This window comes from Poecilia latipinna, unplaced genomic scaffold (genome assembly GCF_001443285.1).
Source record: "Poecilia latipinna isolate Pla-1442-1.1 unplaced genomic scaffold, P_latipinna-1.0 Scaffold953, whole genome shotgun sequence".
Lineage (NCBI taxonomy): Eukaryota > Metazoa > Chordata > Actinopteri > Cyprinodontiformes > Poeciliidae > Poecilia > Poecilia latipinna.
In genome coordinates, this window is record NW_015113569.1 from 136,823 (window position 1) to 153,367 (window position 16,545).

The 16,545-nt window shown below is 38.3% G+C and overlaps 1 protein-coding gene across 2 annotated transcripts in view; it reads right to left on the reverse strand.

The window, feature by feature from the left end:
- Positions 1 to 16,545, reverse strand: part of cnksr2a (connector enhancer of kinase suppressor of Ras 2a) — an 88,325-nt gene that overhangs the window by 29,970 nt on the left and 41,810 nt on the right. For both annotated transcript variants that reach the window (XM_015049599.1, XM_015049598.1), the window contains exons 12-22: positions 15,258 to 15,347; positions 12,844 to 13,058; positions 9,239 to 9,290; positions 6,710 to 6,885; positions 5,191 to 5,264; positions 5,011 to 5,082; positions 4,703 to 4,770; positions 4,076 to 4,173; positions 2,954 to 3,172; positions 1,576 to 1,717; positions 438 to 662 (exon numbers count right to left, since the gene is read on the reverse strand). In XM_015049599.1, coding sequence (XP_014905085.1) covers positions 438 to 662; positions 1,576 to 1,717; positions 2,954 to 3,172; positions 4,076 to 4,173; positions 4,703 to 4,770; positions 5,011 to 5,082; positions 5,191 to 5,264; positions 6,710 to 6,885; positions 9,239 to 9,290; positions 12,844 to 13,058; positions 15,258 to 15,347 — 1,431 coding nt within the window. The remainder of the gene's footprint in view (positions 1 to 437; positions 663 to 1,575; positions 1,718 to 2,953; positions 3,173 to 4,075; positions 4,174 to 4,702; positions 4,771 to 5,010; positions 5,083 to 5,190; positions 5,265 to 6,709; positions 6,886 to 9,238; positions 9,291 to 12,843; positions 13,059 to 15,257; positions 15,348 to 16,545) is intronic.

Sequence of the window (16,545 nt, forward strand, 5' to 3'; positions counted from 1 at the left end):
ATAACCTGTTACCGCAGGTTATTACGGTAACAGGTTATTATGGTAACAGGTTATTACAGTAACGTCTCCCCTTCCAGAAACTGTTCAGATAACGCAAAGTACCACACAGTTACGGTACTGCAAATTTGGCTGGATCGTCGGCGCTGTTTTTAGGACTTGGACGGTTAAATATCCAACATAAATAAACAAAAAAATAATAATAATTATGAAGTGTCTGTAAACAAAACCAAAAACAAAGTTTTTGGTAGAAAGAGAGAAAAGAGAAAAACAATAAATCATGCAAATAAAAGTGACTGAGTTTGTTTTAATTCATTATGCGATTAACTGATTTATTGCTCAATGCGACAGGCCTGACAGATATATTTTATTCTTTAAATATAACTACAATCTAATTATTTTCCAGCTTCTGTCATGTTTCATAATAAATCTGAACTCACAGTTGTGTGTTTGCTGCTCTTCCTTCACCGGCGGAGCAAGCAGTGTGTGCAGGTTGCTGTCGCGCGGCAGCGTGAAGCTGCGGGGTTTCCCTCCATGGGTTGCCATGGGAATCAGCCTCTGCATCGCCACGGGCAACGGGACGTTCCTCTGTGGGGGGAGAGTGTAGACGGCTCCAGCCATCATCGAGCCGCCTCCCAGGCCCGGCTCGGCGAAGACGGCGTCCTCTGTGAGGAAGACGGAAAATATCAGAGCGACGACTCAATTATTTATGAGAACAAACTTTTAGTGATGCGTCTAAACAGAGTTACTGAGAAACATCTGAAGCCATTCTAATATCTAAAAGCCAGGATGATGGTTAAGAAAGAAAATCAACATTTTTGTTTCAGTAAATCAACAAAAATAGTAATTAACTGTAGAGGTAAAAGAAATAATTGCAAATTCCTACTTCTGGGAATTCTGAACCAAATCTAAATGCTCAAAAATCGATTTTAAAACGTGGTTAAGTTGAAGGTTGTCTAATCCAGCAGATGGATTTTGAAAAATACTTTGATATTTTTTCATTTAAGAAAAACCCAGGCAGCTAAGTAACCATAAAAGTCATTTTAAATACATAATTTAATGCACAAACTTCATTATGTTTAAATATTAATTAATATAATCTTACAGAACAGCTTTAAATAAATACTCTTTGTTTCTTCTCGTCAATCACACAATGTAAACAAAATCTCTAAACAACTGGACAGAAAAATAGTTTACTGAATTAAAAATATTTTCTGAATCAAATTGTGACCCTAAAAATCAGAATCGAGTAACAAGACACTTAAAGGTTTGGATTTTTAATTAGTCACACAATTTTCTGCACGAAAAGTTGAAAACAGCAAATATGTTTCCAGCAAGTTTTACTTTCTAAAATAAGCGAGTTGGATGAGTTATGTATTAAATAAGCTAAATCTGTGCCTGATTACATTAAATGAGTTTTGTTGGTTTACGTTTATTTAATCTAATGGGTCTGAATTAGACAGTAGCTGAGTTGTGGAAAACAAAAATAAATAGAAATAAAATATGTAAATAATAATCCTGAATTTTAAAAATATAGATAATTTTAAAATGAATGTAATGAAATCAGTAAAAAGTTACCCAGTGGTCCAGTTTGCAGGTAGTGCAGTCCAGCTTCAGTCAGCGGCGTCTCTATCAGGTCCTGCCACGACCGCCTCTGTGAGGACGACGAGCGGCCCGGGGACCCCGTCTCACTGCTGCCCCCCGCCGGACTGGAGCGGTACTGCACGGAGCAGCAATCAAAACAGATTAATGGGGCGAGTGAGCAGCAGCTTTTCAAATGGAATTAGGGTGAAATGTTAGCAGTACAGAACTCTCAGTTATCTGTGAAAAACAGCTTGAAAAATGTAGAAAGAAAAAAAAAAAAAACAAAGAAAAGTGTAGCTACCAAAATGACATTTTTAAGTAGCAAACAAAATGAAAGAAGGAAGCCCTTAATAAATTACTTTCAGTTCAAAATGAACTCAACAGGGACATATTCATTAAAGCGCTTTAAATAAGACAATTAAGTTTTCTAAGAAAAACTTTAATACGACTTGAGTCCAAATTTTGAACAACAAACAAGTAAAGCTGGTATGACGATAAAAAAAAAATGCTTGAATAAAAATAATCACATAATACCTCAAACTTGTTTTCCTACTTTGAAAAACAAACTTATCATTGATATCTGTTACAATCTCCTCCACAAAATCATATCTCCTTGCTTTTCAAATTAAATTAATGTTAAATATAAGCAGTAAAGACCTTCACATCATCTGACTACAAAAAAACTGCAAAAAAAACTTACTGCAAGAAAAGTGTGGTTGCCAAAATATCACAGTTTTATATGGGAAAAAACTGAAAAAGAAGAAACTTGAAAATAAATAATTTGCAGTTTTTTGCTAAATTTAATAAACACTAAAAACTCATCAAAGACAAACACTTCAATTAAAGAGCTTTAAATAAAGCAACTAATCTGGTAAAGGAAAAGTCAGAGTAATTTTAAAATATAGTTTTATCTTAGCATATAAAAAATATACATATAAATAAAATACAAACTCAAACCAAACAAGTGTTTACATGCATGCTTATATCCGTAAAACTGTAAAATTGTTACTAATTGTAAATAGTCTGTCTTAATGCCCAAAGAGCAAATTTTATACATATTGTTCAGAGTTTGTTCCTCTGGACTGGAGTATTATTTTTTTTTATAACTATACGATATTTATTTTGAAATGTTTCACTTGCTCTGTAATATTTTAATTCTTTACTCTGTTTTATATGTATTTTATATTCTTTGTGTGAGCCCATTTGCTGTCATCGCCTGTCATTCTTCTGTTGTTGAACAGAAATTTTCTGATTACTGGACAATAGAGGATATTTCTATTCTTCTGTTCTATTAAAATAGTTACATAAATTTTTTACAATGTTTTTCCTATTTAAAAAAATGAAATTTATGGTCAATATCTGCTCCAATCACCTCCACAGGGTCACATCTGTACGGCACGTCGCTGCTGCTGCTGCCCAGTGGCTTTCTCCCGCTGTGTGTGGTGCCTCCCCCTAGAGGGCCTGGATGGTACTGCGGCTCTGCAGCTGTCACCAGGGGCTCGCTGCACAGGAAGTCCTCTTGAGAAGATCGAGAGCGAGACGTCTCTGTGGAAGACAGGCGGGTGGTTCGGCCTTCCAGGTAAGCGCTCATCTGAGAGAGAGTGGAAAAATCCCAGCTGAAGCATCTGAGCTATAATTTAACCATCACTGCAAACTTTAGAGTAAGAAAGAAAACTAAAGGGCAAAAATGTTAATAACTAGATGAGATATTTATCAACAAAATAAGAGTTATAGTTTAGGACAAAAAGAAATGATTCAAAAACTAGAGCAGAGATGTCCAAACTTTTAGTCAGCGCAGCCAAAATTGTCGAGTCAAATGTGTTCACTGGCCAAGAAAAGAAGAAAAAGAAAAAAATAATCAACCAAATAATTTTATTTCTTGTAGAAAAGAGATGTTATTCATTTTAGATGAATATCTGGTTTTCAAACTATTTTATACATGGTTAAATTAATTTATTCTCAGCTATCAGAACAAGATTTAGGTCACTTTCTTTCAATATGCTTTCTATCTGTAGCCAAGTTTAATAAATTTAAAAAAAACTAATTTAGCTGCAGTAAAGTCAGCTTTTCAGTAAAAGTCTCTGGATATGAGTGGATCTACTTACTATAAATATTTGGTTATAAAAAAACAAATATTTTGTGTTATGCTTAAATTGTTCACTTGTAAGAAAATTATCAATAAAAATTCTACAGATTAATACATTTTTAAATGTTAATAAACACAATTTTTATTATTCTTGAACTGCAGTGGGGGCCCCAAACAAAAACCAAAAAAATCAATCCAAGGAGCCACAAATGGGTCCTGGGCCACAGTTTGGACATCCCTGGTCAAGAGCAACTACAGCTAAAAAATATAGCATCACTATTCACTGGAAGCTCAACTGAAGATAATTGAGAAGTCTGAATAAACGAATAGTTGGACAGAAGTGAGTTGGATTTTGCTGCTGCGTTTGAAAGGAAGCGCCTCGGCGCTCTGACGTCTACGTTGACTCACGGATGGAGGCCGTGGGTAGGTATCATATGGAGGTGGGGGGCTGTCCTGTTTCGGGCTGGAAGTGGTGTCGTCCTCATGTTCACTTTCGCTCCAGTAGTCTGCAGGAATCATGGGAATATCTCAGATCAGAAGCTCAATATACCTTCTGATTCTTCATTAATTAGTTATTGATACAGAAACATTCAGCATGAAGAGAACTATCCCTGTTTGTATTTTCTTTTAGCCCAACACTTTGAGCGTCATCCACATGGAGACAAACATGATAAATATGTTCACAAGTGGATTTCATTTGCCTAGAAAGTTCAGTTCGCTTGGGCAGGTGTGAACGTGTAACCGAACTCTGATGCGAACTGGAAGCTACAACATAAATACTTGTTAAAGTTTTGTGTTTTTGCAGTGAATATTCTGCAATCTGACATAACTGTTTGATAAAACCCAATTAAGTCTGTCGATAAAGCCAGGAAGAGGTCTCCAGGCGAGAGAGATTCATGACTGGGAGTGGAGGCTATAAAAAGAAACGAGTGGCAGGCTCACTTTTAGTCCACAGGGGACTCTTAAGGCAATGATTTGCTCATGCAGCAACGCTGGTGCAATAGTAGCAGCGGTGTTGTTGGAGGGAAGTCTCACCCTGCTCCTGCCGCATCCTCTCCCGCTCCGCATAGCCCACAGCTGCCATGTTGAGGCGACTCAGCCATCTATCAAACAGGAGGAAGTAACAAAACTCACTTATTTAAACAAAGGTTTTTATGCTACATCAATCACCATAAAAATTAAGTCAAGAGTAGCTGCTTTTACTCTTTTCTTGTGTTTTTTTTTGTTGAAACTCTTGTTTTCTGCTTTCTTGGAGTCAAACTGTGAGTTGCATTTTAATTTCGCCACCCAGCTGCAACACCTCCCTGCGACCTTCCTGCATGTTTAGCGCTTGCAGCCGTTACCTGTTCATGTCGTCCACTCCATCTGCTGCAAAGTAGAAGCTCTTGACCTTGGGGTGGCACGCTTTGAAAGCACTAGAGAGACACAGAGAGCTATTTTTGCCCACACACCTTCACGCGTTCCAGAGCAACACGTTCCACATACAGAAAATAACATAAATATGCAATAAACCAGGCACTTACTACTTCTTTCGACATTCACTGGCACGGTCAATCTTAAACTCGGGAAGACTGACGAAACCCTCCGCCTTCTCGTCCTGACCGGACAAAAAGAAGAGAAACTCACAAAATGAGCTAAAATCAAAGCAGAAGGACATTATTAATTAAAAATTACAGCTTAGTCTACAGATGTTATTGTGATTTTCTCGACCTCCTGTGTTAAAAAAGAAGTGATTAATGGCCACAACGTGAACTGCTGCTGGACCCATTTACAAAAGTCGAACCGCATGGAGGCTGCAGATATGAAGAGATGTGTGTTTCTGCTGAGATAATTAATATTATATATTTAAATTTATGCTTTTAGGTCCTGTGGAGCTCAAAACTTTTGCCAAGAAGTCCAAAAAACCTTAAGCTGTTGTCTAGCACAGTTTTAGTCAACAGTCTAATACTCTGCTACTTTACCAGGTATCTAGATACACTTTATAAAAAGACATTAAATGGGACATATAATAAAAAAATCCACTTTTTTTTACCCTTAAATATATTTTGTTGTGAACTTGGAGTCTCTAGGAGAGAATAAAGCTTTAATTTAGTCTCTGCCGGTGCTGGGTAGATATTTTTATATTCTACTTGGGTCGTATTTTTCAATCTGTTCAGGTTTCTCTATCCCCTGTTACGTTTTCTGAACAATTACAAGGACTTCTGGCCACCCAATTTCACAAATCTACCATTTCCGTTTCTCACAGTGACTTTATGGATGCTGAAGCTACAAGTGGATAAGTCAAATATTCTGTTGTTGGTCTCCATTATAGCACATCAAACATCAGAACTTCTTCTCAGTCTTTAGTTAAACTTTATTTTTATTGGAATCGTTCCCACATTAGAGAGGAAAGTCGTCTTTGAACGAAACACTTCAAGGACAAATCTGATAGATTTTACACAACTTATATGTGTCGATATGACATGCAGTCCATTGTTTTGATAGCATTAGCATCATAACTTCTGATTATGTTAGCATTGTATGCTAGCTTTGAACTAGCACAAAGTGTGTCTTCTATATTTTAATTACATAAATAACTTGCCATAGTTTTTACCATTTTCGTCTTGGGGAACAAATGACCTAAATGCATTCGGTGACGTTTCTATGCCGCTAGATAATCATATCTCTACTATCAAGTAAAAAAAAAAAAAAGGCTGATCGGTGTGGAGGAACGCTATGTGAACTGGAGGGGGCGGAGCCTGAAGTGCCTCATTTGCATTTAAAGACACAGCACCAAAACGAGTTTGATAACGAGGAATTCAGACCAAAGCGTTGCAGTTTCTAAAGATCACAACTGGATAACTTAAATGGGAAAAGGAAGGATTTAAAAGCAATACATGTTCACATTAAAACAGACTAAAACTTTTCTTGTATTAGATTAGGTAGAGTTACCAAAATTATTTTTGTTGAAGTCCACAGATTTATTACCATGGTAACTTTTTTAAATACAATATGGTTGTTTTTGAACCATTTCAGTTAGAAGCAGAGAAACAAACGACGCACCTCCTCATTGATGTACCAGTACAAGCAGTTGTCTTTCAGCACAAACCAGTACTTCTTCCATTTCTGAGAGAAGTAACCCTTGGCATCCCTCTTTCTCCACAGCCAGCCCTCGCAGTCTCCTCTGCCCAGCGCTTTGCAGGAAACCCGCCTCCGACTCAGCGAGGTCAGACCTCGTCCTGGAAACGCAAACGGAGCGACGTTTAAGAACAGAGCGACGATAAAACCAAAACTGGAAGAAAGAACTCTGGAAACAAAGACATGCAGAATATTCCTCTGCAGCTGGTTGTAGCACAGAACAGCCTAAAGACAAACCAAAGGTGTATTCAGACCAACATGGCCATATGTGAAGTTCTAAAGGGAGACCATAAAAACAATCACAAAATCCTGGAAGGAAATTTTAAAATATCACTTGATAATTATGTGTTATTGAAAGATTGGAAGATTAATACCTGAATACCAACTATAAAGCCTTAAAAAAGGCAAACATTTTAAAAAGACTTTACAAAATAAGCAATGCTGAGTCTGGTGGGGACACAAGTAAAGCCTGGTGGCCCGCCAGGCTTATAAAACACAGTGTGTGCTTAATAAAAGCAGTGCTTTTCTTTCCGGCTTAAACGTTATGCAGCAGTAAGCTCCTTATTAAAGACAACTGGAGCAACATGGTTCCAGGTGAGGCCTACAAAGAAACTCCTGCTGCTCTGCATGAAATGTCTTTTTAATGAGAACCATGATCCAGGAGTCAATTTTCCTGCTTGGCAGCTTTTTCTAAACGAAACAACTCTACACGAAAGTGTTGACACAAAAAACCCCCGAAACTTTCTTGCATGCAGTGTGGAAAGGCGTTCAGCTCAGAGATAATGAATCATTTATATTCCTGCACAAGAAGGTAATATATCTGAAAACGCTCTCCAACAACGATCGTCCTCATTCCTGTGCAGCCGCCTCAGGCCACCAACTAATGCCACCATCCGTTTGGTCACAAAACGACCCATTTGTGACAAAACCAGCCCAGTTTTACTAATTACTAATATACTGATAAATTAGCTATTTAAAGCTGTAATTATTAGCATCAGATTCTTTTGGAAACGTTGGTTTAATTGCTGTAAACAAACAGAGCCGTGTGCAGATGGAGCCAAAGCTTTCAGAGCTTCTCACAGCAGCAGATGGCAGAACAAGCGATCGGACTGTGGAAAAAAATTAAAATCTCCCAGCATGTTGATCCGTGACGGCGTGGAAAGTTTGTCATAGAGGCAAAGGCACTTATGTCAGAGTGAATATTAGAAATAAATGGAAAAATCTCAACAATTACTTTAAAACTGAATAAAACAGAAATAATTAAGAGTGCCGTTCAGAAAGCTCTCGTAATTAGATATTCTTGTAAGGCGCTAATTTAAAGCTGTAAAATAAGCACGATTTGTTAAAATACAAATGAAAATGCTACATTTTTAATTAATCTACAGAGGGAACGGATCAGATCCAATACCAGAACTGGACCTGATTTTGGTTTAATTCCCAGATTGAGGACACAGATCCAAACCTCATGTTGCCAAAAATCACATTTTGGTTCATTTTATCCTGGAAGTTTCCACCTACAGGCACAAAATTTATACTTTTAGAGATTAAACGCTATGTAATCCTGTCGCAATAATTAATAAATCTATAAATCAATTCATCGCATAATAAATTAACATAAGCTCTGATTTTGAAAGGCAATTTAGTTGACAGAGACAACAATCCATTTCATTTATTGTTTTGATTGTGTGTGGTTTTTCTTTTACTTCCTTTTTATTTACTGTTTATTTTTCATTATTAAGCCATAATCAATATATTATTTGAAAACTGTCTCCAAACCACAATATTATTGTTTATCGCATTATTGGGACAGTTTATTGTCCAATAATATTAGCTCTCTGGTCAGGCCTAACTAAAGACCTGACCAGAGGTGTGTGATATTTGGACAGAAGAGGATGTTGGGTAATTTTTTAACCTTTGCCAAAGTGGATAAGATCGGCTTCACATGCGAGTATCGACCTCTCTCCCAAAATTAAGAAAATTAGCGCAGATAATGTGGTGCTCCCCTAATAATTAATACAAAGATGAAGTTGTTTTGATGTGAAGTGTGCATCTCAAACCCAAAACAGAACCAAACGAGGAGAAGCAGCATTCAGCTTCTATGCACCTCAAATCTGGAACAAACTTCCAGAAAACTGCAAAACGGCCGAAACACTGAGTTCCTTTAAATCTAAACAACCAACCGGTTTAGATAACTTGATTTTGAAACATTAATCAAAATCCTGATGTGTAACGACGGCACTGGACAAAATGTAATGTTTCAATTGTTGACTTAGTGTTTTTATGACCTTTGAACTGAAATGAAACTTGATTGAAAAAGCTTTACACATCTTCCAACTGAAGATGGTAAAAGCATAATGAAACGATTCCTGCGCAGAAACGGCTGGTTGTCTGAAATCGCGTTACTCTTTTGGGAGCAGCTTCTGCCCGGGCCGACCTGGTGCCAGCCCTGCTTACCTTTATTCTTCTTCCTGTTCTTCGTCTGCAAAGAGGTCGACTGCTGGTATGTCTGAGGAAAGAGGAGGGAGACAGAGCATGCTGTCAGGACGGATGAGTGGCCTTTGTTTGCTGCAGTGAATCCTGGGATATAAAAGATGACAGCAGATCTTACAGGCAGCAGGACACAAGGAGAGGGGGCTGAAGACAAACAGACACAAAGGAAACCATCGCATCTCTCACCGCATCCTCTCACACACAGACGCAGTCAGTCAGGGGTGGAGGAGTCAGAGCGGCTGCTTTCACACGTCTAAACATAGAACGGAGGGCTGGAGGTGACGCTTAGGTGGGGCGATAGCACATCCAGGTGATGGAGGAAGTGTGAAACAAACAGAGCCGCAGGACGTTTATAAATAAAGAACAGCTGACCGTTGAAGAGCTGTGATCAGTTATTCTCTAATGTGGCAGCAGAGGGACAGTGAGCTGGAGTAGCAGAGACATTAGCTGGTATTCTTCTGTTTCCAGTCTTTACATCGTAAGGAATACAAAGCTGACGTCACAGAAAAGTAACGTACCCACACTGTGAATGTCACTCTAATCCAACTCCAGTATATTTAGAGCTGGACAAACGTAAATAATAATTACTGATTAGTTTTTTGATTTAAACCAAACTGGTGGCGCCAGCTTTCCTGTTTTATCCAGTTTTCACTCTTTTTAAGCAGTTATGAGGCAAAACCTTAAACTGCTGCTGCACCAGTTACTCAGCAGGTTGTTGCTAGGCAACCAAAGAATGAGTGGGTTGCTGGGCAACCAAAGAATGAGTGAGTTAGTCGATCCACCAACTTAGCTGGCCGTAAAAGATTGAGAGGCTAAAGTCTTTCTTCTGCCTACATCTCCCAGAATTCTGTGCGGCTCTGGATCGGAGTTCAGTGAAATTACTGAATATTCCTGATATTGATCACGTGTCTTCTCGCGCTGCATACTATTGTTACTGATTTATGATCCAGCACTAAGTATACTTTTCACTAGAGGTGTGTGGTACCAGCCCAATAAGCTCCAGATAATTTGTAGGTTTAGATAATGGCCTTTTTAATCTCCACGTTTGACAGATTAATTGTTTGTTGGTGTCAATAAATCAATATTGTGTTGTCAATAATTTAATTTCTTTCTTCTGTTTAGGTAACTGCTAGGAAATAGGTATTGCTCAAAATGAAAATAAATCTGATCGCAGATTTCAGTATCACTAATTTAATGGATTTTAAGTAAACTAAGTCTTAAAGTACAAGAGTCTTCTCCTTTCTTGTTTTTAAGCTTCATTTTTTCTTCCTTTCTTATTTTCAGAAAGGTTTCAATAATTTATGAGACTGGTGGATTTGTGAAATTTAAAATACTTAAATACGGTACAACCTCTGATGAGGTCTGCTATGAAAGACTGGGTGAAGAGAACAAGAGCTGAAAACTTCTGAAATGACTGGCATAATGAGTGGTACATTAAGCCAGAATTACTTAAAATTTATATTTTTCTAACTTAGATCTGTGGCTGTTGCTCTAAGATCACTGGAAAAGTAAATGAAAGCCAGTTTGCATGTGGATGCTTCCTGAAAGCTGCACCAGTGAGGCTGCAGATGGCTGTTTTGCATATGTGTTTGCTAATGTGGACCTTTGAAGAGCAAAACTCAGAATAAAATTTTTCAAGGATTTTTCACAGGGATTTCCAAGAGTTTGTCTATTTACAGCTTTACTGACTTCCTTGCAGTAAATATAATTGTTAAAAACAGGCTTTCTAGACCGTAAATGAGTGAACAGATGGATAGATAATGACGCAAGAAATAAAGTCTGTTTTTAGTGGATACTCCATATTTTACTATTCTACATGACTCCACACCTGGAAAATGCTGGTATTATGTGAGACTGTCACAGAGCTCTAAATTAACTTGAAATTAAGAGTATTTTCACACCTGATAGTCTGGTAGACTCGGTTTGATTGGGGACCAAAGAAGCAACATTTGTTACATTTTCAGCTGCTGCGGTTCGATTTACTGCACTGTGTCAAATGATACAAACTCTTTAAAGAAAACTTGTTCTCCTCCTCGCCTGTGGAGGCGCTGCACCAAGAACCACCAAAGGTAATGACACAAAACCCCAGAAGAAGAAACCAAGCACAACTTCCTCCAAAAATGGAGCGGCGTTAGATTTCAGCAGTTGTGGGATTTCTCTTTAGTTTTGGTAAAAAAAAAAAACACGAGTCGTTTCTCCAGCTAGCTTTAGACTCTCACGTTTGTTTTGGTTGCATTTACCCAGAATGCCCTGCGCTCTAGTCTGTTTCCTGCTTTTGGAGCGGCCTCCAATCCGCTTGGCGTTCACATTCGAACCACACCAGAGTTCACTTCAACCAAACTGAGACCGAGGTTCTCAGGTGGACTAGCCTTCACGTTTTGATTACACATTCACACCTCCCCAAATGAACCGGACTTTCCAGGCTACCAAACCGGAGATCGATTAAAGCGGACTAAACGGGGCTCCCTGTGAGTCCTTCTGTTTAGTATTCATAAGTCAACTCACAGATGCTCCCGTGATCACACATAAATACGTTATACTTATTGTGTAAAAGGTATGCATCTTGTGTTTGTGACTTAATTTGGCAGAGGAATGTTTCTGAATACCAAGTGTGCTAATTTGAGGTTTGTGAATCCTCATAATCGTGTTTCTAATCCATCATGTTTAGATTGAATCTCTCGACGGATCAGATGGGGCAACAGACCAGCTCTGATGTCACGGTATTACACATCTCAGGGGCCGGACCTCAGCCACTCACAGCCACAGGCTCAGTGGGACAAATGACAAGGGTCCTCCCACCGACACGCCATCTGTCATCAGAGCACCGCGCACACACACACACACACACACACACACACACACACACACACACACACACACACACACACACACACACACACACACACACACACACACACACACACATAGCTGCTGCAATGGAAGCACGACCTGGGTGCAAAACATGCAGCTGTTTTTCATTTTCAAAAAGATTCTGACAAGACGAGTAAGGTCACTGCCGGCCAAACCCGCCAGTCTGGACCGGCTCAGACGGACCAGATGTCATGGATGTGACAGGAGGGCAATAACGAGCCAGAATCACACTTCACTGCAGCGCTTTTCTGTCGGGGTCAAAGCTCAGTTGCTCGGAGACCGGCTGTTCGGTTAGTAAAATGACTTAGAAGGAGAAGTTCTAGGAGTGGGAACAGTTTTGGTCCAAAGTGTGTGGAGTTCCATCTATGAGCAGTGAGGACACAATGGACTGCATATCTCTGATTTACTGGAAAAATATAGTTTACATCAGGTGGTGGAAGCTAAATCGAAGTCTAGACTGCTTGTCTGTTCTTAAAGATTATCGTCCTGCTGCATAATTCAAGTGCGCTTGAGCTAAAGGTAAAAAGCTAATGGTAGCAGCTTCTCCTTCTGGAGCTGTGTTTTCATATTTTGAAAATAAATTTGCCTAATGGACACTCTAGCCAAAATCAATAAATAGTAAAAACATAAACAGTGAGTAACTGAAGAAAGACACCAAAAAAGACAAAGATTTATAGTAAATAAGTTTAAAAACTCACATGATACATAGAGGTTTGGTCTCTGGGAGGCGATTCCCTCTGATTGGTCTGAAGCAGATAGTGGGAGGGGCTCTGGCTGTGGTGGCTCCGCCTCTTCGCACGCTTGGCCGTGTCATTGGACCGTTTATTTGGACGCGCCGTGTGGGAGGAGTAGTCCTCCGAGACTGTCCGCTCGTCCGCAGTGGACAGTCCCACGTAACGCAACAACGAGGCATCTGCAAAATAAAAAACATCAAATGTTTAAATTTATCTGCAAAACGGAAAACATCAAACCTTTAAATTTATCTGCAAAATAAAAAACATCAAACCTTTAAATTTATCTGCAAAACGGAAAACATCAAACCTTTAAATTTATCTGCAAAATAAAAAACATCAAACCTTTAAATTTAACTGCAAAACGGAAAACATCAAACCTTTAAATTTACCTGAAGCTTCTATAGTTTTCAGTGTTTTCACCAGGGTTGAATATATTATTTATCTAGATTAATCCAACAATGTATAAAATAGTCCAGAAAGGATTTATTATTCAAATCTTAACCTTTAATCAGAGCATCAATTCTGGTTAATCGGGTGTCAAATTACATTATTAAGCTTTCATTGGGATCAAAGCAGGAACTCAGATTTTTGTCTCGTTCAGTCAGAGTAAAAATCAAACCCAACAAAACAGGGAAATTTTCCAGCAGCTTTGGAAATCAAACTCCTGGACCGTTATCTGTCACCTCAGTGTTATCTCAGCTTTGGCGATGCAGTGAAGTTGTAAACAGGTAGGAGAAAGGCAGCAGGCAGCAGCTACAGTACAAACAAAAAGCCACAAATCCCCTCCAGGCCGCCTCCGTTGATAAGACCGACATTAATCCCAAAAATGCTTCATTTAAACCCTTTTTTTTAAAATCAAGTGTCTTTTGTTTAGTGGTGAATGCAGCTAGAAAGGCAGCAAAACTGGAGACACACCAGTTAATTTGAAAAGACTTTACAGAAAGTAAAGATGAATTCTGCTACAACAAACACTAATTTCACAAATTTTCCTCCAAAAGATTTGATTCTGGTTTTAGAAAACACTGATGAATTGTATTAAGGGGATACATTACAAATGATTGGATTTTGTAAAAAAAAAAGAAAAGAAAAAAAAAAGAATTGCATTAGATAAATAAATACAACTTACAGATAATTTATTTTAAAAAATTAATGTGGAAACATAACTGGATCTAATTAAAAGTGTTTCTGTTGTGATTCGGTTCGGTTGGGACCAAAATGGCAACATTTGTTAAATTTTCACACTGTAATGTTTGAAATTAACCTTCCATTCTGAAAAACCTGTTCCCCTCCTCACCTGTGGGGGCGCTGCATCAAGAACCACTGAAGGAAACGACATGAAAACCGCAGAAAAAAAAACACTGAGCTAAAACAAAGAGACTAGCATCAGATTTTAATGATTCCAGGATTCATTTTAAACTCATAAATTATCTTTGTAGTTTTTTAAATGTGAATTTCCTTTATTTTAAAGATGGAGCTCAAACACAAATGTCTCATAATTTCACAAATCTAAAAATAAATATCTGAAAAATAATTTTTTGTAAATATCTAAAAATTAGATCAAATTAAATATTTATACATCTAATTTTTACTAATGTCACAATTTCTACTCTATCCAAATTATATCTACGCAATTTATTATGTTTGTTTTGGTTGTATTTACCCAGAATGCACTGTGCCATTTCCAATTTAGTTTTTTTTTTTGGTTGTATTAAGTATGATAACCTATAAACACCTTTAATACATTTTATTCATTTACACAAAAACATCTCCACAAACAATTTGTAAAAGAAAAAGGAAATGATTCAAATTTTTCATCCAGTATTTGTTACTTTGCTTTGCTTTAAGTGAGATTATTGAAACAAAATCCTGAGTTTAGTCGACCTGAGTTGTATAAAATCACAGCTGTGTAGTTTATAATCGCTACAGCTCATCCATCTTCCAAACTTCTTCCCACCATCTCCCCAAACTCAGGTTTCCCTCTGCAGTTTCCTCCCTCCTGTCCTTCCCTGGTTGCTAAGCAGCGGCCAGAGGAAAGTGAGAAGCTGTCAGTGTCGCCATGGAAACTGTGTGAGTGATTCAGGTGGAGGTCAGAGAGAACGATCTCTTTCTTTTACTCCTTTTTTTGTCTGTTCTCATCCCTCTGTTCCTTCTATTCTTTTTTTTTTCTTCTTCCATGGCTGCCTTTCATTTCCTCCGCCTTTGTGCTCGTATCTCTTTACCTCCTTTGCTCCTCAGCAGCTTTTCTTTGGTTCCTCTGTGATGCTAATGACAGGGGGAATTAGAGAAGAGGCTCGCAGATCCTCACACTCGCTGATCGCTTCATGATTTGTACAGATGGGAACGTTTAGCTGATATCCAGCCGGCTCCTCTGGACTCACCTCTGCGGGCTTCTCTGTTCAGCTTGGCTGGGTCTTCGTAGTCGCCCACCCAGTTGCACTCCACAGGCATCGAGATGGGCCTCAGCCTGCCTACATTAGAATAAAACAAGATCCTCATTACTCACTCTGGGAACTGCCCGTTTATTCAGAAGATTTAGTCCTGAAGTGCTGAGAGTTCATTTTACGAAAATATGTTAGTACATAATTTGTGCAATTTGTATGAATTTGGCTAGAAAGAAACATTTTAAAGGGGCATATAGTGTCATTTTATAGCACAATCAAGTAACTACATTAACTTCAGCTGTTATAAAAATGCTACATATATCAAATATGACCTAAAGGAAATTTGACTTTGCAATTTAACACCTTGAAATTGGGCCTCTGTCTCTTTAAGAACTCTTTAGGAAGTCATCACAATATGACTATTAACCCTTTAATAACATTTTTACCAGCGTTTCACTGAGAAATAGCTCCTATAATGAGCTCAGCAGATGTGCAGTTCCAACAGATGTTCGCTAATTGCTGTTGGCTAGTCTGAAGGAGTTGAATGGAGGAGCTGTTTCTGACAAACAGAAACTCTGAAGATTAAAATCTGCAGCTTCGAGGAGGAGCTGCAGCTCGAAGGCGGGGCTACATCCAACCAGGCGTTTTGAACCGCTGAATGGTTGCCATAGTGATTAAAGGATTTCTCAAACATCCATCAAAGAATAAAGCAACTCTCCAGGTATGTTTTTGATGAGGGAATAGCATTATATAAAGTGTATTTTATATAATAATGGTGACCTGTTATGGTTCCTTGAACAGGTTGGGATACAAAACATGCTCATTACATTTTTTGATCAAAGTCATTCTCAGATAATAAAAGTGTAGCTAAAATATCATTTCATAATGAGCAGATTATCTGGATTACTTAAATCCAAATACTCTACTGCTGGCCACGCCCCTAACTCAACGTTTAGACTCTCATATCAAAATGGCTGCAAACAGATGAGCAATTATACAGCAATACAGCTTAGAAAAGCAGAAGTTATGCCTCCTGCAAAACCAACAAGAATGCAGCAAGTGTTTTCAGGACGGTAAGTCAAAAACAAACCACTTGTCATTTCCAGCAGCCGTTGTATAGCGGTAAAACCAGCTGACCAAATGTGCTGCAGCTGCGGTTGCTAGGTAACGGGGCAGTGCCGGCTGGTTTGTGACGTTACATTCAGGAGGTTTTTGAAAAGGCTCATTTTCCAGACATCATAAAACATTAACTTATTTCCAAAAACCAACTATATGTTTTTTTAGG